Source organism: Pelecanus crispus, chromosome W (genome assembly GCF_030463565.1).
Source record: "Pelecanus crispus isolate bPelCri1 chromosome W, bPelCri1.pri, whole genome shotgun sequence".
NCBI lineage: Eukaryota > Metazoa > Chordata > Aves > Pelecaniformes > Pelecanidae > Pelecanus > Pelecanus crispus.
In genome coordinates this window covers 1,137,633-1,161,696 of record NC_134675.1, presented here as the reverse complement: position 1 = coordinate 1,161,696, position 24,064 = coordinate 1,137,633, and the positions used below count along the sequence as shown (strand labels likewise).

At 43.5% G+C, this 24,064-nt stretch overlaps 1 protein-coding gene across 28 annotated transcripts in view; it reads left to right on the top strand.

Moving 5' to 3' along the window:
• LOC142596543 (single-stranded DNA-binding protein 2-like) overlaps positions 1-24,064 on the top strand; it is a 145,947-nt gene that overhangs the window by 65,167 nt on the left and 56,716 nt on the right. For 21 of the 28 annotated variants that reach the window (XM_075725701.1, XM_075725719.1, XM_075725712.1 and 18 more), the window contains one exon: positions 15,059-15,148. The exons of the other annotated variants lie outside the window; for them this stretch is intronic. In XM_075725701.1, coding sequence (XP_075581816.1) covers positions 15,059-15,148 — 90 coding nt within the window. The remainder of the gene's footprint in view (positions 1-15,058; positions 15,149-24,064) is intronic. 28 annotated transcript variants of the gene reach the window in all.

Genomic DNA, 24,064 nt, shown 5'->3' with positions numbered 1-24,064 from the left:
TCTTTCAATGAGCCCTGCTAACTCCTGTATTAAAGGTGTATACAAAAGGGTGATTTCAAAAGAGGGCTTAACACTGTTTCTTAATTCTTTACTGTGTTATTAGATGTCATGTCATCCCATAGTGGTAATTATAGAACCTTTATAATTAATAAATATACATCTTTTTTATTGCCACTGAAAGAAGTACAGCAACAAATGTAACTTTTAGTTTTATTACAATATGTATAATTTTATGAAGTGGAATCTATAGATTAAGATTCTTTAAAAAGTCTGGTTTTATTTGCTTACAATTTTGTTAAACTTCAGCAATTCCTTCTGAATTGTCTATTCAAGGTGTCTGCTTCAAAATGAATTCTTTTTTTCCTAATAACTTTTAGCAAAAGTAGTTCTCAGAGGGTTAATAGAGATATCTCTCAACCAAACTCACAAATCAGCACAACTGTTCTTTCTTTTGGTGGAACCATAATGTTTTGCTCAGGGATAAAGAAAGGGATGAGGTAGCTCACCCACCATGGCCAAAATAATCTATGAAAATATGATGTTTCTACATACTGGAAGCATTATTTGAGACTGGCATAATTGTTTTGTAAATGTTCTAAATATTATATTTGTATATACTTGTACTCAGTATGCTTCTCCCTTACCATCCTCATGTGCTACAAAATTGACGTTGGAGGAATGTGCAGTCCTGCCCATCCTGTGAAGCATCAGTCCCACAGAAAAAATGCTATGCATGATCATGTAATTGAAGAGTGTGTCACCATGCTTACAGGCATGGGGCTAGAATTAAACTTAGAAGTCAGGGCAGTCTTCTTGGAAGTGGGAGATCATAGAATCATAGAACAGTTTGGGTTGGAAGGGACCTTTAAAGGTGTCGTGGTTTAGCCCCAGCCAGCAACTCAGCACCACGCAGCCGCTCGCTCACTCCCCCTACCCCGATGGGATGGGGGAGAGAATCGGAGGAGTAAGAGTGAGAAACACTCCTGGGTTGAGATAAGAACAGTTTAATAATTGAAATAAAGTAAAATAGTAATGCTAATAATAACAGTATAAAAATGATGATAATAATAATGATACACGAAGCAAGTGATGCACAATGCAATTGCTCATCACCCGCCGACCGATACTCAGACAGTTCCCGAACAGCGATCGCTGCTCCCTGGCCACCCCCCCCAGTTTCTATACTGAGCATGACGTCATATGGTATGGAATAGCCCTTTGGCCAGTTTGGATCAACTATTCTGGCTGTGCCCCCTCCCAGTTTCTTGTGCGCCTGGCAGAGCATGGGAAGCTGAAAAAGTCCTTGACTAGCATAAGCAGTACTCAGCAACAACTAAAAACATCAGCATGTTATCAACATTCTTCTCCTACTAAATCCAAACCACAGCACTATGCCTGCTGCTAGGAAGAAAATTAACTCTACCCCAGCCGAAACCAGGACAAAAGGTCATCCAGCCCAAACCCCCTGCCATGAGCAGGGACATCTTCAACTAGATCAGGGTGCTCAGAGCCCCATCCAACCTCACCTTGAATGTTTCCAAGGATGGGACATCTACCACCTCTCTGGGCAACCTGTGCCAGTGTTTCACCACCCTCATCGTAAAAAATTTCTTCCTCATTATCTAGTCTGAACCTACCCTCTTTTAGTTTAAAACCATTACCCCTTGTCCTATTGCAACAGGCCCTACTAAAAAGTCTGTCTCCATCTTTCTTATAAGCCCCTTTAAGTACTGAAAGGCTGCAATAAGGTCTCCTCGCAGCCTTCTCTTCTCCAGGCTGAACAACCCCAACTCTCTCAGCATGGCCTCATAGGAGAGGTGCTCCAGCCCTTGGATCATTTTGGTGGCCTCCTCTGGACCCGCTCCAGCAGCTCCATGTCCTTCTTGTGCTGAGGGCTCCAGAGCATGGTTTTATTTTGTTCTTTTTAAAAGGTGTGGGAGGGAATGGGGATGTGACATCACCAGCAGTAGTTCAAGAAAACAGTGGTCACCACTACACTTTCCATAAAATACAGTCCTGAGTACGAATGTTTGTGTGAAGGAAGGTGTCCTGGTTTCGGCTGGGATAGAGTTAATTTTCTTCCTAGCAGCAGGCATAGTGCTGTGTTTTGGATTTAGTAGGAGAAGAATGTTGATAACAGGCTGATGTTTGTAGTTGTTGCTGAGTACTGCTTATGCTAGTCAAGGACTTTTTCAGCTTCCCATGCTCTGCCAGGCGCACAAGAAACTGGGAGGGGGCACAGCCAGAATAGTTGATCCAAACTGGCCAAAGGGCTATTCCATACCATATGACGTCATGCTCAGTATATAAACTGGGGGGGGTTGGCCGGGGAGCAGCGATCGCTGCTCGGGAACTGTCTGGGTATCGGTCGGCGGGTGGTGAGCAATTGCATTGTGCATCACTTGCTTCGTGTATCATTATTATTATTATCATTATTATACTGTTACTATTAGCATTACTATTTTACTTTATTTCAATTATTAAACTGTTCTTATCTCAGCCCAGGAGTGTTTCTCACTCTTACTCCTCCAATTCTCTCCCCCATCCCATCGGGGTAGGGGGAGTGAGCGAGCGGCTGCGTGGTGCTGAGTTGCTGGCTGGGGCTAAACCACGACAGAAGGGGAGGGGCTGTGATAGCAGTTAGATATAAGTGAAGTTAGATGGTATGAGAGTTGGGTTTTTCTGGAAGGTATTTTTTATTAAATAGCTATGTCGTATTTAAATCCCATGTTAAGCATGCAAATTCTTTTGGATGGAACCTTCACATTCTAGTACAAGACCCTCTTCAACTCCAGAGGAGTGTTTAAAGTGTCCAGTGACAGCTTGGCTAGTCCACATTTTTGTAGATTAGACATCCCTAACAATTGGCATATTTACTGTTGACAGACCTGTGACTTAAAAACTTCAAAATACATGGAAGAGAAAAAATTATCATCTTGATATGTTTATTTTGTTTTATCTTTTTAATTCATCAGCTACCCAAAATGCAAAATAAATCGATCTCAGAGAAAAGTGTAGCTCAATGATGCTATGCACATTGCAATATATTGCAACTATCCTAGCTATTCTGTTCTTGTGAACCAGCAGGAGTTTTATATTAAGGAGATTCCTGTTCTCCAGTTCTTGAAGAGTAGGATTTTTGTGTAACTCAGTTCCCCACTGGTTCAAAAATAAGGCTGTCAGAAAAAGCAGAAGATGATTTGTTTAATAATGTTAGCTGGGAATGGCCTGGTTGTCAGAGTCCAATACTCTCTGACCAGGTTCTTTTAGACATTCCACACAAGGAGGATTTAATGTTTTAATACCAAATTTACTTATTTGAAGATATTTGACGTTACATGGGATTTTGATTTAGCGGAGTGAGACAGCAATATACTGAAATCACAATACAAGCATAATATAACAAGCATAATATACAGTTGAATCACAATATAAACGTGATTCCCGTTATCAGTCTCTCATCATCATGGATGCTCACTGTCACGACACTGGGTGCCCCCAGTTGCTGGGAAGGAATGCATGGGTTGAAGTCACCTGAAGCCTGTTGCTCTCTTCAAAGTTCATTTTGTTGTTGGTTCAGTTTTTATACTTTATGTTGGGCTGAGCCACATATACACTTCCCCCATCCTAGTCTGGCTAGCTCAGGAAGATATTCAGAACCTTTTTGGTTAACTCTGGGAAGGCCATTTACACAAACAGTTGATCCATTCAACTGATACAGCCGTTTATCTAAAACAAAGGCTACCTTCCAGTCCCCTTCCTGTTGAGGTAAGTTCAGCTTGCTTTGCAACAGCTGTGATTACTCCCTATATTCTTCCCTGAGCTTCATGAGTACATGGCCTGTGCTCATCTCCTCTGAGCCTTCTTCCATTGTAGGGGTTCGTTGATCTGTCACACCAGTTAACATTATTAATATTACTACCATTGAGCCTAGGTTTGAATGATTGTTAAAACCTCTGTTTTTGTTTTCTGCTTTAAAAATACATTTAAAGCTAGCAGGAGCTGAGAGCTAGTAATTTGGGCCCTGATGAATTAAATTTCAGCTATGGGTGCCTAAAGATTGGCTCCAAAGTTCATGCCACTATATTTAGCCTGATTATATTTTTTTTTCAAAACCTCTGAGTATGCAGCAGCTTTTATTGAAGCCAGATCAATTCCAGAGGTGCTCCAGCTGTCATAAATCAGGCTACTTATTTAGGAGGCTGAGTGCACATATGGTACTAGGATACTTATTCTTTTAAATCTTGGGTTTTATTGTTTCAAACTATGGCTCAGTTTATACATGTTTCAAAAGTAATATATATTTTTTTTTTTTAAAACATTTCTTGATACAGGGGTAATACTGCATGAATTGAAGGGATTTGATAAACTGGTCACAGAAAAGACTTGGTATATCCTGGTTCTGTAAAAAATTTCCTAGTTTAAAAAAATTATAGTAATACATAATAATTTGAATACCTGGTCTATTTTGTTTTCAGATTTCAGGTAAGATCAAAGGAAATATTTCAAGAAATAGATTATAAAGCACTTATGTTTGGATTTCATATTTATTAGTGACTAGAAGCTGTGTCAGAAAATGTGTTCTAACTTTATTATTGCAGCAGTTGAGATACTGCCTTGATAACAGTAAAAATCAAATTATTATTTTTGTGCTTATTGTAAGCAATTACACACCACCATTACCTAAATGTGTATGCTATGTATTCTCCTGAAAGAAGAATTCTGTGAGTAATATTGTTTTTTTAATAGTCATTTCTATGTTATATTTTTGCTGGATACACCTATTGAAGCAGCAAAACTGTAAAATGCCTCCATTTTTATATTGTGGAGAACAGGCCTTATTTGAACTTTTTAAAACATCGTGTAGTCCCACAGTCCTGATATAATTCTCCTAACTGCTTGTTATTTTTATTTCCTATGACACTGAATCTGTGGATCCTTAAACTTTCTTTTGGATGAGCTCTAACTCTTCCTTGGCCAAAAGATTGTTACCTAGTACTCCATACTCTTTCATAGACATGAGGCCTTATAGTTCAGATGCCTTTTGCTCTTATTGCCAGAGTATACTGTGTTTTGGCTATATTTTCAGATATGGTATGCATTTGTGTGTGAAAGTAAAAAATGAGGGACAGCAGTCATTAGTATAGCTCTGACAATGCTAATTTTACTTAATTTTCATTTATTCCTTTACACAGATATTGTTAGCTGGTTTAAAGCCAGTTTTGGGGTTTTCGTCCCCAACTGCAAGAAACTAAGCATGCTGTATAATCAAACATCAGTCAAGAAAAGGATACTGAGATAGTGACTTTACAACAGAGGGAGCTGAAGAGTCTGTGAAATCTAAATTATAATACCACAGCACTTAAGTTAGAACTAAATTGGTCAAATAGCACAAAATTTTAGGTATACTTTTTAGCACATTAAAGAACTTTTTTTTCCGAACACTTAGTTGGAGCCCACATTATTCTCAATTTAATATTAAATAGTGAACTGAAGTTAATTTAAGACAGGATAACTGAAGAGATGGTCTGGATGTTACTTAAGAGAACAACGACAGTTCCTTAGAAGCCAGTGTGCTACTGAATGGGAAGGTAAGGATGGTTAACCAGTACAGTTTGAAATCCTGTTTGAAATAAACAAAACCCCATGGAAATTTGGAAAATTTTAGTGAAGAGCAAATAGAAATGATCATAAATTTCAGCAAGCAATGTTTAATGGGAAATTAAAAGGCTGAAAGTGCTTTTTCAGGACTATGGGCAAAAGTGCAAAACTAAACCAATTCTTAATGTTTATTAAAAAAAGAAAGCCTGCAAAAGAACTGAGGGTTAAGAAAGCTAAATTGAGAAATATTCCATTCTTTAAAAATTGGGATTAATCCATATAATACTTAACTGTGATAGCAAAACTGGGATTGAGTGCACCCTCAGCAAGTTTGCAGACGACACCAAGCTGAGTGGTGCAGTTGACACACCAGGAGGACGAGATGTCATCCAAAGGGACCTGGACAAGCTGGAGAGGTGGGCCTGTGTGACCCTCATGAGGTTCAACAAGGCCAAGTGCAAGGTCCTGCACCTGGGACGGGGTGACCCCCAGTATCAGTACAGGTTGGGGGATGAAGGGATTGAGAGCAGCCCTGCAGAGAAGGACTTGGGGGTACTGGGGGATGAAAAGCTGGACATGAGCCGGCAACGTGTGCTTGCAGCCCAGAAAGCCAACCGTATCCTGGGCTGCATCAAAAGCAGTGTGGCCAGCAGGTTGAGGGAGGTGATTCTGCCTCTCTACTCTGCTCTGGTGAGACCTCACCTGGAGCCCTGCGTCCAGCTCTGGAGCCCTCAGCACAAGAAGGACATGGACCTGCTGGAGCGGGTCCAGAGGAGGCCACAAAAATGATCTGAGGGCTGGAGCACCTCTCCTATGAGGCCAGGCTGAGAGAGTTGGGGTTGTTCAGCCTGGAGAAGAGAAGGCTGCAAGGAGACCTTATTGCGACCTTCCAATACTTAAAGGGGGCCTACAGGAAAGATGGGGAGAATATTTTTAGCAAGGCCCGTTGTGACAGGACAAGGAGTAATGGTTTTAAACTAAAGAAGAATAGATTTAGACTAGACATAAGAAATTTTTTACACTGAGGGTGGTGAAGCACTGGAACAGGTTGCCCAGAGAGGTGGTAGAGGCCCCATCCCTGGCAACATTCCAGGCCAGGTTGGACGGGGCTCTGAGCACCCTGGGCTGGTTAAAGCTGTCCCTGCTCCCTGCAGGGAGGTTGGGCGAGCTGACCTCTAAAGGTCCCTTCCAACCCAAAGCATTCTATGATCCTATGAAACTAGAACAATGGAGGAAAGGGTCTGGACCATTGTAGGTAGTTCAGTAAAGATCTGTGTAATTGTGGTCCAGAAAATTGATCAAGATAAAATTAAAACCAGAAGGAAAGATTAGATGGATTAATCTGAATTCCTGTCTATATCAGACCATAAATTTTCACCCAAGATCTCTGTATCAAGTCAAAAAACTTTAGCTAGACTACATGTTTTGTCCCTATAATAAAAGTATGGGTCACAGAAGAGGCCAAGGGACCTCCAGTGCTGAAGGATATTGATTAGGTAAGACATTCTCAGAAGATTGCAGCAGACATAGTCTGTCCTGTGCTTCAGAAGAGAGTGAAAAATACCCTTGGTCTCTGTCATTGTAGTGGTCATGGTCATGACCTATGAGGGTTACCCAACTAGTGGGTGTGTAAAGATTGTGACCATGGGGTTTTCAGGATTCCGCAATACAAGGACATGGAGATCTGGGTTTCTGAGAATTTCTTTATTACAAATTACTACAAAACTACTATTAATAAAAACAAACACACACACACACACTACAAAATTACCACTAGGAAACCAAGTGTATATTACAAGAGTACAGCAAATATATGTCTATTACAAGTTATTACAGAATTCCAACTGGTGAAGCAAGTATATACTTATGAACCTTTAACTGCGCACATGCCTATAAATATATTTATGTGAGGTGTTACTGGTATGACACTCACCAAACTGCTCCCAGGAGTGGGGCTAATCGACAACGGAAAAGTTTCATTTCAAAGATGATCCATGTCATGGAGTCCAGAGTCAGCCAGGTGTCCCTGGCAAGGGTCTGGACTGTCTGGGAGATCTCATGCAGGGAAGCTCTTGCAGAGATGCTATTGCAGTGAGGCTCATTTTGGGTAGGTAGCAAGTTACTTTTTATACCTTTTTTGGTATAGATACATAAGTGGGCATAGGACAGTATGTTTACCAGGTCGCCTTTGTGCCAGCTTTGTCAGTCATCTGTCCTGAAAAAATTATTTTCCAACTCTTAATCTGCTATTATTGTATGATTTCAACATGCAAGCAAGCCATACTAGCAAGCTTCTGAAAAGGATTCTGTGTTACCTCATCACATGCCAGCCTTTCATACTTCAGTGAAAAGGAAAAAACAAAACCATAAGCCAAACTTTTATTCTTAAATGCTCCTGGATGCTAAAAGGCAATCAACTAAAGCCAATAAGCACAATATTTTCTTATGATTGGTGCCATAATGCAGGGCAACAAGTGTTGCAACTGTATTGAGGGCAGTGCAAGCAATCCAGTTCTCCCTAGAGCTAAAGTAAAGGAAGGAAAGAAATAGAGAAACTCAGGCTCTAGTGCACACAAGCTAACTAATTTCTTTCTAAAAGTGGATAAGATCATAACTTTAAAAAAACAAACAAACCAGTTTCACCTTAAATACTGCCAGCCAGTAGTAAGTCACCTCTTTTTGTGACTGAATACAGAGCTTTATAATCCTTACTTCTAAAAAATAGCAGTTAATGTTGAATTTTAATGTATTATTTTAACTTCCAGCTACTGAATCTTTGTTATGCTCCTGTCAGTAAGACTGACAAGTCCTATATAATTATAAGTTTTCCCTTATGTAAGTACCTATACCCACAGACTGAATCATTTTAAATCTTCTGTCATAACGTCACAAACATTTGCTACATAAGATGTGTTGTCCAATGGCTTGATCACTTTTTATAATTATCCTTGGGAAATACCAGCATTTCCAGAACTGAATGCAGTATTCTATTTGCAGACATGCCAGTGTTTGGTTTACACATTTATCATTTAAATTTGTAATCCTCCTTAGTATATAATCAAACCTATATTAATATAATAGATGCATAAATTAATATATACACAAATATATATACATGACAGAACATGCTAGCTATGAAAAACACTACTTAAATGTTCATAGAATCATAGAATCGTCTAGGTTGGAAAAGCCCTTTAAGATCATCCAGTCCAACCATTAACCTACACTACCAAAACCACCTAAACCAATCAAGGGTAGACTACACTAAACCATATCCCGAAGTGCCACATCTACCCGTTTTTTAAACACCTCCAGGGATGGTGACTCCACCACCTCTCTGGGCAGCCTGTTCCAATGCTTGACCACCCTTTCCGTAAAGAAATTTTTCCTAATTTCCAGTCTAAACCTCCCCTGGTGCAGCTTGAGCCCATTTCCTCTCATCCTATCGCTAGCTACTTGGGAGAAGAGACCAACACCCACCTCACTACACCCTCCTTTCAGGCAGTTGTAGAGAGCGATAAGTTCTCCCCTCAGCCTCCTCTTCTCCAGGCTAAACAACCCCAGTTCCCTCAGCCGCTCCTCATAAGACTTGTTCTCCAGACCCTTCACCAGCCTTGTTGCCCGTCTCTGAACACGCTCCAGCACCCCAATGTCCTTCTTGTACTGAGGGGCCCAAAACTGGACACAGTATTCCAGGTGCGGACTCACCAGCGCCAAGTACAGGGGCACAATCACCTCCCTGCTCCTGCTGGCTACAGCATTCCTCATACAAGTCAGGATGCTGTTGGCCTTCTTGGCCACCTGGGCACACTGCTGGCTCATGTTCAGCCGCTGTTGACCAACACCCCCAGGTCCTTTTCGGCCAGGCAGCTTTCCAGCCACTCTTCCCCAAGCCTGTAGCGTTGCATGGGGTTGTTGTGACCCAAGTGCAGGACCCGGCACTTGGCCTTGTTGAACCTCATACAGTTGGCCTCGGCCTGTCGGTCCAGCCTGTCCAGGTCCCTCTGCAGGGCCATCCTACCCTCCAGCAGATCGACACTCCCACCCAATTTGGTGTCGTCTGCAAACTTACTGAGGGCACACTCGATCCCCTCATCCAGATCATTGATAAAGATATTGAACAAGGCTGGCCCCAAAACAGAGCCCTGGGGAACACCGCTCGTGACCCGCTGCCAACTGGACTTAACACCATTCACCACAACTCTCTGGGCTCGGCCACCCAACCAGTTCTTTACCCAGCGAAGAGTATGCCTGTCCAAGCCGTGAGCTGCCAGCTTCCCGAGGAGGATATTGTGGGAGACGGTGTCAAAAGCTTTGCTAAAGTCCAGGTAGATGACATCCACAGCCTTTCCATCATCTACCAGGCGGGTCACTAGGTCATAGAAGGAGATCAGGTTGGTCAAGCAGGACCTGCCTTTCGTGAACCCATGCTGGCTGGGTCTGATCCCCTGGTTGACCTGTACTTGCCTGTGGAGTTCGCTCAAGATGAACCTCTCCATAATCTTCCCCAGCACCGAGGTCAAGCTGACAGGCCTGTAGTTCCCCGGGTCCTCCTTCCGGCCCTTCTTGTCGATGGGCGTCACATTGGCAAGCCTCCAGTCATCAGGGACCTCCCCTGTTAACCAGGACTGCTGATAGATGATGGAGAGTGGCTTGGCGAGCTCCTCCGCCAGCTCCCTCAGTACTCTCGGGTGGATCCCATCCGGCCCCATAGACTTGTGAGCGTCCAGGTGGCGTAGCAGGTCACTAACTGCTTCCTCCTGGACTATGTGGGCTCCATTCTGGTCCCCATCCCTATCCTCTAGCTCAGGGGCCTGAGTACCCTGGGGATGACCGGTCTGGCTGTTAAACACAGAGGCAAAGGCGGCGTTAAGTACTTCATCCTTTTCCTTGTCCTCGGTGACAATGTTCCCCCCCACATCCAGCAAAGGATGGAGATCCTCCTTGGCTCTCCTTTTATTGCTGATGTACTTATAAAAGCATTTTTTATTGTCTTTTACAGCACTGGCCAGATTGAGTTCTAGCTGGGCTTTTGCTTTTCTAATTTCCTCCCTGCAGGACCTAACAAGATCCCTGTACACCTCCTGAGTTGCCTGCCCCTTCTTCCAAAGGTGGTAGACTCTCCTTTTTTCCCTGAGTCCCCGCAAAAGCTCCCTATTTAGCCAGGCCGGTCGATTTCCCCGCCGGTTGGTCTTACGGCACATGGGGACAGCCCGCTCCTGCAACTGTAAGACTGCCTTCTTGAAGAACACCCAGCCTTCCTGGACACCTTTGCCCTTGTCATGGTTTAGCCCCAGCCAGCAACCAAGCACCACGCAGCCGCTCGCTCACTCCCTCTGCCCCGATGGGTTGGGGGAGAGAATCGGAGGAGTAAGAGTGAGAAACACTCCTGGGGTGAGATAAGAACAGTTTAATAATTGAAGTAAAATAAAATAAAATAGTAGTAGTAGTAATAACAATATGATAATAATAATAATGATACATGAAGCAAGTGATGCACAATGCAATTCCTCACCGCCTGCTGGCCAATGCCCAGACAGTTCCCGAGCAGCGATCGCTGCTCCTCGTCCAACCCCCCCCAGTTTCTATACTGAGCATGATGTCATATGGTATGGAATAGCCCTTGGGGCAGTTTGGATCAACTATTCTGGCTGTGCCCCCTCCCAGTTTCTTGTGCCCCTGGCAGAGCATGGGAAGCTGAAAAGCCCTTGACTGGCATAAGCAGTACTGAGCAACAACTAAAACATCAGTGTTTTACTCTATGCAACTCTATCCCAGCCGAAACCTGGACAGCCCTTCAGGACTGCCTCCCAAGGGACTCCCCCAACCAGTGTCCTGAACAGGCCAAAGTCTGCCCTCTGGAAGTCTGTGGTAGTGGTTTTACTGGCCCTCCTCCTTTACTTCACCCAGAATCGAAAACTGTATCCTATCATGGTCTCTAAGACAAGATGGCCTCCTACCACCACATCTCCCACAAGTCCTTCTCTGTTTGTAAACAGCAGGTCAAGCGAGGCACCTCCCCTGGTAGGCTCACTTACCAGCTGCGTCAGGAAGTTATCTTCCCCACACTCCAGGCACCTCGTACACTGTTTGCTGTGTTGTATTTCCAGCAGATGTCCGGCAAGTTGAAGTCCCCCACGAGAACAAGGGCTAGCGATTGTGGGACTTCTGCCAGCCGCTTATAGAATGCCTCATCTATCCCTTCAGCCTGGCTGGGTGGTCTATAGCAGACTCCCAACAGGACATCCGCCTTGCTGGCCTTCCCCCTCATCCTTACCCAGAAGCACTCGACCTTATCATCACCACTGTCGAGCTCTATGCAGTCAAAACACTCCCTAACATACAGAGCCACCCCACCACCTCTCCTTCCCTGCCTATCCCTTCTGAAGAGCTAACAGCCATCCAGTGCAGCACTCCAGCCATGACAGTCGTCCCACCACGTTTCTGTGATGGCGACTATGTCATAGCCATCCTGCTGCACAAGGGCTTCCAGCTCCTCCTGTTTGTTTCCCATGCTGCGTGCATTGATGTACATGCACTTGAGCCGGGCTATCGATTTCACCCCCAATGTTGCCATGCTGCCCCTGGGTTCCTCACTAGCGGGCCCGTTTATATCCCCTTCCCCCTTCAAACCTAGTTTAAAGCCCTCTCAATGAGTCCCGCCAACTCATGGGCGAGGATCCTTTTCCCCTTTGGAGACAGCTGATCTCCATCAGCTGCCAGCAGGCCTATTTTGGAATAGGCATTACTTCTTTCAGTCTTTTTTTTACCTGTTAAGTATAATTTACCATTTTTTCTTTTGCTTTGTTTTGTTTTAAAGTGATTTTTGAAGTGTGGAAAACAGAGTGAACTCTGCTGGGGCAGATCGCCATATCCCTATAGGAATACTGTACCATGAGAAGTCACTCTCTCCTCTTACATTGTTTCATAACCAAGATAGTCTGACAGAGGTCTCAATTGAGAAGGACATCTAAGACCCATTTTCCACTGTTCATTAAGGCACTCTGACATGCATATAATTTAGTTTAAATAATGTGAGCAAATGTGGAACTTGTGGTGGAAGCCTTCAGAAAGCTGATCATATATCAAAGGAGGTGCTACTTGGTTCTTTTTTTGAGATCTCTCCATTTACAGGATTTTGAATAACTGACTTGATACTGTTGACATATATTTGCCCAGTGATTTCAGTCTGTTTAAATACTTTATTCTGTAACATCAACTCTGTTGGACATATTACAGTGCTTCACACATGACCACTAAAGACAGACACTTCTAAGGTAGCATAGGGACAATAAGGCATTAGTATGCAAGGAGGGATGATATTGTAATCAGGTTCATAAGTATTAATTCCCTTTTAATGGGCTACTCCCTCTTAGTTTGAGGCTGCAGTGCAGAGTATTTTGGACATTTTAGGTTGTTCAAGCTTTTAACATCATCAGTTTTCTCCATCAGTGATGTTACTGTTGACATTCTTTAGCTAGAAAACCTGTACATCTGGAAGCTGTACATCTGTTCATGATTTTACTTGACATTATGATCTGATGCTCAGTTTAACCAAGTCCATTTTTTGCCTAAAAAATCCCCAGAACTTTCTTGTCTGTTCTACTTTGGAAATATAGATATTCTGAGAGTAATTAGTGGGCAGACACAGATGCCATGCAAAAGAAAAGAAGGATAACAAAATTACATTGTTCTTCAGGAGTTATTTCTGTGCATTCATACCACTTGCTTATTTTCCCCCCTGGGAGTCCAAGATAGTGCCACAGACCTGGAAGAAGGACCTGAGATGTTCCAGGGAGTAGTATGCTTTTCCATGCATCTTAACAGCCTCATACTCCAATCCCATGAACTTCAGGCAGCATTCAAGGAATGGCCATTACTAGCAGATAATCATCTTTATTTGCTGAAGCTTTACAGAATAACTTGATAGGTTTATGTTAGTCCTTCACAAAAAGATATTATGATTCAAATGTGGTTGCTACTTCAAATTCATGTGACTGACATTTTTTGTCAATTGCGATTAATATTTTAACATTGATCCTACAGACCAGATCTTTGCATAAATAAGAATGGCCTTTATTACAGGGTTTTCTAGGGAATCAAAAATCTCGTACTCAGTTCTGAAGCCAGTACTTATTACAACCTTCATGCTTTAATAGCACGTTCTAGACTTTTGTTTGAGAAGAACATACAGCTTAGATGCTAAATGTGTTACTCCTAGTTGTTAAAAAAATTGATTCTACAGCACAGTTTAGGCCATTGAAAAATCTTTGGTAATTAACTGAATATTTCCTTTTTGCTTGGTTTAAAAAGGTCAGTCCATCTTTGTGCCAGTTTTCAAATCTTTCCAGCATTATTCTTTAATTTCCTATACAGTGTGCCAAACACCTGGAAATATAATTTACAGATCTGCATCTTTCTGATAGCAAGTGTGAGAGTGCATGGAGTAATAAATTAATAAACGTCATGCATATTCTGTAGGGCAGATATTGGCAAATCATTAGTGAACTGCAAGCAGCTCACTTTGCATTGTGTGTGCATGAGTACTTTTACAAAAGACTGTAAGTCTTTATGGGTGATTCAGTCTTGTGCCCTAACAGAAACATATTGCAGGAAGAAAGACTGCTGGAAATTAAAAGTGACTGAGGTTGCAATACATGACAACAACAATGGTTTGGCTTTCCTTTTTGTGATGATCTCGTGCTTATAAATTGCCAGAAGCAATATTCTTTATTTGCTTCTTCCATCTGAAGGATTTGCAAAGGTAACTAATTTCATTCTTTGATTCACTTCTTAGAAATACCTTTTTTTTTTTTTTTTCCCTTTCCAAAAATGTAACCTGAATTCTTCTAATTTATCATGGTGGTTATTTTGAGGGTTGGTAAAATCATGAGTATTACTAGTAGTATTGCGAGCATTCCTTCTTGTACTATTTGTAACAAAATTATGTTTTGAAACTTGATATAATTCTGAAAGAATATTACAGTCTGCTGAAATTATCTTTAAAGTGCTTGGAAATTGCTCATAAAATGCATAAATTAATTTCCTTATGCTACATATATATCCGTATGCATCCGTATGTTTATACACATAATACAAAAAAAAGTGTGCAAGTTACATTCTTGCTTGTGTATATATAGACACAGAGATACATTTTTTTTAAAAAAATCTAGTCAAGATCTATCTAGTCAATACATATTTGTATGTCCATACAATCTCCAGCATCCTTCCCCTCAACATACACTTGTCATCTTTAACAAATCATTCTGCTTGTATAAAATAAGACTAAAAACTATACAATTTTAATTTACCTTTAGATGAAACAATGACATTATGACATATCTCAAGAATTACTTTCTGCATTTTGGTCATTGAAGGTTTTTTTGGGATTTTTCTTTTGGTTTTTTTATGCCTACCATGCAATGACAAAGGTTTATTTTCCCTTTGTTCTTTTCAGAGTGCTGCAGCAGCTCCCAGTCCAGTGCTAGGAAACATTCCCTCAGGAGATGGCATGCCAGTAGGTCCTGTACCACCGGGTTTTTTTCAGGTATTCAGAAAAATTATGATTACAGGAACTTTAGGATAGAAAATCCTCCATAATACTGTTTAAAGTTTGTAGAAAAGGTCCTCTTCTAAACTATATGTCATTATACAGTACAATACTTGAGAGGTTTTTTTAGAAAAGTAAATAGATGGAAAGGAAGGGATGTCTCTAACCGACAAATATCCAATTTGTGAAACAGTACAGCACAACTCATTTCAAAATTTCAGGAATAAGAAATGGTGCCAGTTGATGGTTGGAGCTTGAAAATGCTTGAATATAATTTTATAACAATTTCTTATGATAAAATATTATAATTGAAATAAGAACTTTGTTGGTTATGCCACAAGCCAGACATTTAAGATGATCGAATTTCAATGAAAGTTAGACCTAGACAATTAAGAATATCCTGCTAAGCATCTCTTTGCATTGAAGATCTTAACCCCAATGCCTAAAAACAAGCCAAGGAATTAGAGCATATGTTGCCTCTCATAAGTTTTGTCATAAATGAAATTAAATAGCCAGTTACCACTTTGGATACTAGCAGTACAGAATACTAGGATGGAAAAAATTACAACTCATAGTGCAAGGCCAAACTGCAATTGTAGTCAAAGATTGGATTGCTCATATGAGTGAGCTTGCATCTCCTGGTCACCAAAGCTCAGTTCTTTTTCTCCTCACTGGCAAACTCTCTCTGTGCAGCAGTAGGAGCAAATGCCACTCTGGAATTGAAACAGTCCTTTAAGATGGGGCACAACAGAGATTTCCACTTCACATACTTGAGCTCATGATGTTAAAGGAACAATTCAGATTTCCAGGACCATGATGTGGGGAGAAGATCATGATAGGAAGCTTCTGTTCCATAAAAACCAAGTGTTGAAATCCAGGCAGAGAGACAGGGTAGCATGATTTTCCTTCTTCCATGAGATACATAGACAAAAGAAGCTATTTAATCTGAAAAAAAGAGATGTTTTACTCTCTTACATCTTTACAGCTCTTTATTTTCTTATCAAAACGGTGATTGTAAAGAATGGCAGGATATCAGCAGTCTTTATTTCATGTTTTTCTTCTGTAAGTGACAACAGATTATTTGCGTGGTGTTCCTTTTCCCACAGTCACAGGGGGAGAGAGTGCTATGCTGCAGTATTGATACCTACCTAGAGAAATCCAAAACCTGGCATGAACATATTGTTTCCTTGATTGACTCAGAATCTGAAGTGCAGTTTTTAATACATGAATGAAAAGATACTTGCAAGTACAAAATATCTTATAGTTGCCAGTCACAAAATCTTCAGGAGTTGGCAGAAGTGAGGCCAATAGACAGGAAAACTTTTTGCATTGTTAAAGATTCCTCCATAGGGGAAAGTCTTTCTTTTTCTGTTCCACTAAAGCTTCCATTCTCTTTCTCAAAAAGCCTCAGTACTGGCTTTATATCTCAGAAGAAAAAGATTCTTGTTTGTCAGTATTCAGTCTTATTTGAAGCCCGACAGACAGCCTACTCTTTTTCCAAGCCCTGGGACTGAAAATAAGCTAAGAAAACTCTATTTTCACTGTAACATTTTGTAACATTAATTAGAGCTATAATCAACTCAAAAATATGCCTGATGAATCTTCTGCAAGGCAGGTTTCAAGAACTGATCTATGCAGTCCAATTAGGTTGGACTCCTCCAGAAATTACCATTCACCTATTCTTAAAATTGCCAAGTCCTTGTCATCCTGTATCTCTGTAACATGCAAGACCTGAAATGAGTCCTTTGTAGTTTTAGTTGCTAGAAATCTACTTTCTTCAGTTGAATGGCCTAGTTAACAAAACAAACATTTTTCAAGAGACTATTAGCTTTCTCTGTAGTTAAATGTTTAAGAATATATATGAAGAATTAACATTTTAGTTAGCAAATCCATTATATGGTTGGGAGCAATCCTGGCAAAAGGAAGTTAAGTCAAAATTAAGCCAGTTACATATCAGTGTATGGAAACTATAAGGTGTGTATAAAGCAAATATGTACAGACAGTCCATGATAATGTGTTGTGGTGTTGGGATGAGTGTCTATTGTCAAGAAGCAGTTAATATCTGGTTGTAATGCCTTCAGACCTGAATCTTACTGATATCAATTTATGTGAGGATAAGAAAATATATTGGCAGACATCAGCCCTGTAATGCGGACCTTGAAAATTGAGAGGCATCATCTGTTTCTTAAAAAGTAGGTGAAAAAACAAATAAGAAAAACAAACTCATGGGCAAAACATCATACGTTCTTAATAGATACTGTCTTTCTAGTATATTTTAACTAGTAAATCAGTTTCCATATACTTTTCTGCAACTCCACTGATCCTGACTGATCACAAGAGTAAACCAAACCACAGAAAATACATTCACCTGTCTTAGCCTGAATACTGAGGAACTTCAGTCCCTTTCCTATGAATTATGAGTCGTCTTTCACTGACAGATAAGAATTTACACTTGGACCTGCAATTCAATCCTCGATTATGAAAGTGAACAATTCGGGTTTTAGAGTGGGAAGATCATAGAATCATAGAACAGAATCATAGAATCATTAAGGTTGGAAAAGACCTTTAAGATCTTCCAGTCCAACCATTAGCCTAAGACTACCAAGTCCATCACTAAACCCATTAAGGGTAGAGGAATAATTAATTTAATGTTTCCTGACTTGGTGGCTGGATTACTTTTTAATGAAAGTAAAACTAGAATAGAAGCATTAAGGTTGGAAAGGATCTCTAAGATCATCAGTCCAATCATCAACCCAACACCACCATGCCCACTAAACCACGTCCCAAAGTGCCACGTCTACCCGTTTTTTGAACACCTCCAGGGATGGTGACTCAACCACTTCCCTGGGCAGCCTGTTCCAGTTCTTGGCAATACTTTCAGTGGAGAAATTTTTCCCAATATCCAATCGAAACCTCCCCTGGTGCAACTTGAGGCCGTTTCATCTTGTCCTATTGCTTCTTACTTGGGAGAAGAGACCAACACCCACCTCACTACAGCCTCCTTTCAGGTAGTTGTAGAGAGCGATAAGGTCACCCCTCACCTCCTCTTCTCCAGACTAAACAACCCCAGCTCCCTCAGCTGCTCCTCATAAGGCCTGTGCTCCAGACCCTTCACCAGCTTTGTTGCCCTTCTCTGGACACACTCCAGCACCTCAATGTCTTTCTTGTACTGAGGGGCCCAAAACTGGACACAGGATTCCAGGTGCGGACTCACCAGCGCCGAGTACAGGGGCACAATCACCTCCCTGCTCCTGCTGGCCACACTATTCCTGATACAAGCCAGGATGCTGTTGGCCTTCTTGGCCACCTGGGCACACTGCTGGCTCATGTTCAGCCGGCTGTCAACCAGCACCCCCAGGTCCTTTTCGGCCAGGCAGCTTTGCAGCCACTCTTCCCCAAGCCTGTAGCGTTGCATGGGGTTGTTGTGACCCAAGTGCAGGACCCGGCACTTGGCCTTGTTGAACCTCATACAGTTGGCCTCGGCCCATCGGTCCAGCCTGTCCAGGTCCCTCTGTAGAGCCATCCTACCCTCCAGCAGATCGACACTCCCGCCCAGTTTGGTGTCATCTGCAAACTTACTGAGGGTGCACTCAATCCCCTCATCCAGATCATTGATAAAGATATTAAACAAGGCTGGCCCCAAAACGGAGCCCTGGGGAACACCACTCGTGACCAATCAGCAACTGGATTTAACTCCATTCACCACAACTCTCTGGGCTCGGCCACCCAGCCAGTTCTTTACCCAGCAAAGAGTACGCCCATCCAAGCCATGAGCCGCCAGTTTCTCCTGGAGAATGCTGTGGGAGACGGTGTCAAAGGCTTTATTGAAGTCCAGGTAGACGACATGCACAGCCTTTCCCTCATCCACCAGGCAGGTCACCAGGTCATAAAAGGAGATCAGGTTGGTCAAGCAGGACCTGCCTTTCATGAACCCATGCTGACTGGGCCTCATCCCCTGGTTGATCTGCACATGCCTCTTGAGCGCACTCAATATGAACCGCTCCATAATCTTCCCCGGCACCGAGGTCAGGCTGACAGGCCTGTAGTTCCCCAGGTCCTCCTTCCGGCCCTTCTTGTAGATGGGCGTCACATTGGCAAGCCTCCAGTCATCAGGGACCTCCCCTGTTAACCAGGACTGCTGATAGATGATGGAGAGTGGCTTGGCGAGCTCCTCCGCCAGCTCCCTCAGTACTCTCGGGTGGATCCCATCCGGCCCCATAGACTTGTGAGCGTCCAGGTGGCATAGCAGGTCATTAACTGCTTCCTCCTGGATTATGGGGGCTCCATTCTGCTCCCCGTCCCCGTCTTCCAGCTCAGGGGGCTGAGTACCCTGGGGATGACTGGTCTGGCTATTAAACACAGAGGCAAAGAAGGCATGAAGTACCTCAGCCTTTTCCTCATCCTCGGTGGCAATGTTCCCCCCCACATCCAGCAAAGGATGGAGATTCTCCTTGGCTCTTTTTTTGTTGTTAATGTATTTGTATAAACATTTATAGATTATAGAAATAGTAGTAGAATGGTACTTATATGAATATATAGTTCACTAAGACTATATTTAGTTTACTAAGACTGTATTTAGTTTACTAAGACTTTCCATTACAATAACATTGTAACAGTTCAATGTTTTGCAAACTACAATTTGTCTGGAAGATCATCCTGGAATAATAAAGCTGCCTTTTGTTGCATTCATGAAAATGTTTGGATTGGTCTAAGTTACAGCTGTCAACAAACAGTATCTTCCAGCTCTACTTGGCTCACTCTCAATTGCTAGGTGACTTAATTTCATTTTTCATCAGTACTGGCTCTTAGTTTTGCACTGGAACTTGATTTCAGTGTGTGGTGCAAACTACTAACTAGGACACAAGCAAAATGGATGGTCTTGCTACAGCAGTTGCTTCTCATCAGACAATTCAGAGGAAGGTGGAAATTAGGTAGGGACTGTGCTAGAAACCAAGAAACCTTACATGAGTTCCAGTTTTGCTGAAACTGCTGCCCACTGCTGTTAATTCTGTCCTTTATTTTTTATAAAAGAAAAAGAATCCAGTACACTAGTATGACACAGTAATTGCTCCTATAGTCAAACAGTGGAAGCTTTGCTAAATGTGGTGAGTTGACCCTGGCCAACAGCCAAACACCCATACAGCCTCTCACTCACTCCCCTCTCCTGCGGGACAGGGAGAAAATAGAAGGAAGACAAGAGGACTCATGGTTGAGATAATGACAGTTTATTAGCGAAAGTAAAAGCTGTGCGTGTAAGGAAAGCAAAAAAAGGAATTAATTCACTGTTTCCCATTGGCAATCAGGTGTTTAGCCATGGCCAGGAAAGCAGGGCCTCAGCACATGTTAACAGTTACTTGGGAAGACAAATGCCATAACCACATACATCTCTGCTTCCTGCTCCTTTCCCTGACCTTTTATTGCTGAGCACGACATCATATGGTATGGAATATCCCTTTGGTCAATCTGGGTCAGCTGTCCAGGTTGTGTTCCCTCCCAGCTTCTTACATACCCCTGTTTTGTACTGGGAGGTGCTGGTCCGTGATGATCCTAGCAAGAAAGGCACTCAGACTCTGTAAGGTAACATTTAAAATGCTATTTATTAGAGCTAACACTATAAGAAGAGAAAAACATAGATAATCTTATGTCCCTTTAGATGCTGGGAACCCTGAGCAGTGTACCATTGAACAGGACTCTGACCCACATGCAGCATGCTGTGCAGACCCTGTCCGTAGAGGGGACTCCTACAGTAAGGTCATTCAAGCTTTTATAGGCTTTTCTTACAATAAAACAACTCTATTCATCATTTCTGCTGGCAAACAGGAAGGACGTTCACATGAGAACTCCTTGCTGCACTGTTAGATAAAGGCAAGGCCACGAAGGTGGCGTAATCGCCGGTACCAATTTGGAGCTGCCTGCAGGCTCCTCTGGTACAGTGAGCTGGCTGAGTTTAGCCTGCGGCCAAGGGATTTGTGCCATGGTGGTGTTGTCCCAAATAGGGCTTGCTTACCCGGTGTGCAATAAGCCAGTATTCACACACTGAGACGAGATACTGTTTTATTCTCAAAGTTGTGCAAGTTTGGGTGCTAGGTGGTAATTCCACAAAGCTAGCACACCGAATCATTGTCAGCCTCTATTTATACACATTCATTACCATATTTAATTCCCTAATACATATGTAGTGCTATGACTGCTTAAAATCTCTTTGCCTACTATTTAAATTAGTGAGCATGCTCAGTTGTCCTTCAATTTGAGTCTGGGGTGTAACTGTGGTAGGGGGCTCATGAGTCAGTGGTCGCGATCTCCCCCTGCCGGAATTACCTTTCCCCTAATTTCCTTCTTGGCAGATCTTAAGTAACTTCTCGCGGTTTACTGATCAAGTCAGTAACACATCACCTAAACTCCTGCTCCCGGACAATCTGTCAACTTAACAAAACCATATTGTATGATTTAGTTAGGGTCACCTTAGACCTCTGCTCTCAGACAATCTGTTAACTAAGCGGAGTTAGGGTAGGACTTTACAATGGACATCTATAGCAGCATCAATTTTGGACAACAGTGGGTTGACCCTGCCTGGACACCAGGTGCCCACCAAAGCTGCTCTATCACTCCCCCTCCTCAGCTGGACAGGGGAGAGAAAATATAACGAAATGCTCATGGGTCGAGATAAGGACAGGGAGAGATCACTCAGCAATTACCATCATGGGCAAAACAGACTTGACTTGGAGAAAATCCGTTTAATTTATTATCAGTCAAATCAGAGTAGGATAATAAGAAATGAAAATTAAATCTTAAAACACCTTCCCCCCACCCCTCCCTTCCTCCCAGGCTCAACTTCACTCCCGATTTTCTCTACCTCCTCCCCTTCAAGCGGTGCAGGGGGACGGGGAATGGGGGTTGTGGTCAGTTCATCACACGTTGTCTCTGCCGCTCCTTCCTCCTCAGGGGAGGACTCCTCACACTCTTCCCCTGCTCCAGCGTGGGGTCCCTCCCACAGGAGACAGTCCTCCAGGAACCTCTCTGACGTGGGTCCTTCCCACAGGCTACAGTCCTTCATGAACTGCTCCAGCGTGGGTCCCCCGTGGGGTCACAAGTGCTGCCAACAAACCGCTCCAGCGTGGGCTCCTCTCTCCCCACGGGGCCACAGGCCCTGCCAGGAGCCTGCTCCAGCGCAGGCTTCCCATGGGTCACAGCCTCCTTCGGGCCCATCCCCTGCTCCGGCGTGGGCTCCTCCCCGGGTGCAGGTGGATCTCTGCTCCCCGGGGGCCTCCATGGGTGCAGGGGCACAGCTGCCTCACCATGGGCTGCACCAGGGGCTGCAGGGGAATCTCTGCTCCGGTGCCTGGAGCACCTCCTCCCCCTCCTTGTGCACTGGCCTTGGTGTCTGCAGTCCTTCCTCTCACATATTCGCACTCCTCACTCCAGCTGCAGCTTGTGTCCTGGTGTTGGGGGGGGGGGTTGGGGGAGTTTTTTTTGTTTGGGTTGGTGTTTTGGTTTTTTTTTCCTTCTTAACTATGTTATCCCAGAGGTGCTCCCACTGTTGCTGATTGGCTTGGCCTTGGCCAGTGGCGGGTCCGTCTTGGAGCCGGCTGGCACTGGCTCTGTGGGACATGGGGGAAGCTTCTAGCAGCTTCTCACAGAAGCCACCCCTGTAGCACCCTGCTACCAAAACCTTGCCACACAAACCCAGTACAAGGACATTTTCTGTGCCATTTTTAAGTATCAGTTAGTAATTTGTAAATAGTATGCCTGTCCACAGAGATCAACATGACCTAGTCTTCATCCCTATTTCTGCAGCCCTATCTGATACTGAAATAGTAGGAGTGCAGTAGGAGTGAAATAAGAATGTAGCAATTATTTACCTTCAGGTCTAGATATTAGAGGATGCACATAATATCTGCAGTCAAAGTTTTACACAAGGTTCTAACGGAACAACAGCAGCAGTTGTTGCCGTGTGCTGAGTAGAGTGAGACGCTTGTGAGGTCCCCGGGAGGTGTCTGAGGGGGTTTCTGGGCCCCCGGCACCCTTGGGCTGTGTGTGGAGGGACCGGCCAGCAGGCCACACGTCTCGGGAGGGGGCCAGGAGAGAGTTAGGAGGTGTTCTCGCGGCTAGTTCAAATTGCTAGGGAGCGTCAGCGACCAGGACATAGCGTGGTAGTTCGCTTGTGCAAACAGGGAGCAGTGCCTGAGGGGAGCAGTGCAGCAGTTTGCGCAGAAGGGTGGCTCACTCTACCAGTTGCTGGGCTGCTGCCTGCTCTGCTCTCCTGCAGGCTTTGGCTGCAACACCGATGGTCTCCCCAGCTAGCTGGTGGCTGTGCATGCCTACCCCAGCAGCTTGAGGCCTCCAAGGAATTAGAAAGGCATATTAAGCAGTGCTTTGAGATCATTGGAAGCATGGTGGCAGAGATCAGGTGAGGGCTGTGCTCTGCAGCAGTTGGGAACCATCTTCCTAGCCAGGCTAGCCTGGGACAAGTGGAGGCACCCACACAGACAGAGCTTCCTATCAGAGAAGCTGCTGTCCAGGTAGAGGGCTGTAAAGTCTGTACCCCACACTCCTGGGTGGAGGAGGGTGGAAACTCCACCGGTACAAGGTGTGCTCTGGTGGAGTCACTCAGGCAGTGAGTGGAGGAGCTGCAGGAGGAAGTCAGCAGGTTATGCTGTATTAGGGAGGGGGAACAAGAAATAGCGTACTATTTGAGGCATTGCAAGAAGAAATATTAGGGCTCCATGGCACTGACTTCCAAGGACTACCAGACAAAGAGCATCAACAGCAAACAGACAGCACCTTGGAGAAGGAGGCACCATGGTCTCTGGTGACCCATGGGAACAGGATATCACTTCACCCCATTTCCTCATATGTACCAACCAGCAACAGATGCAAAATCTTAGCAGTGGATGAAGCCAATGAGCAAGACTC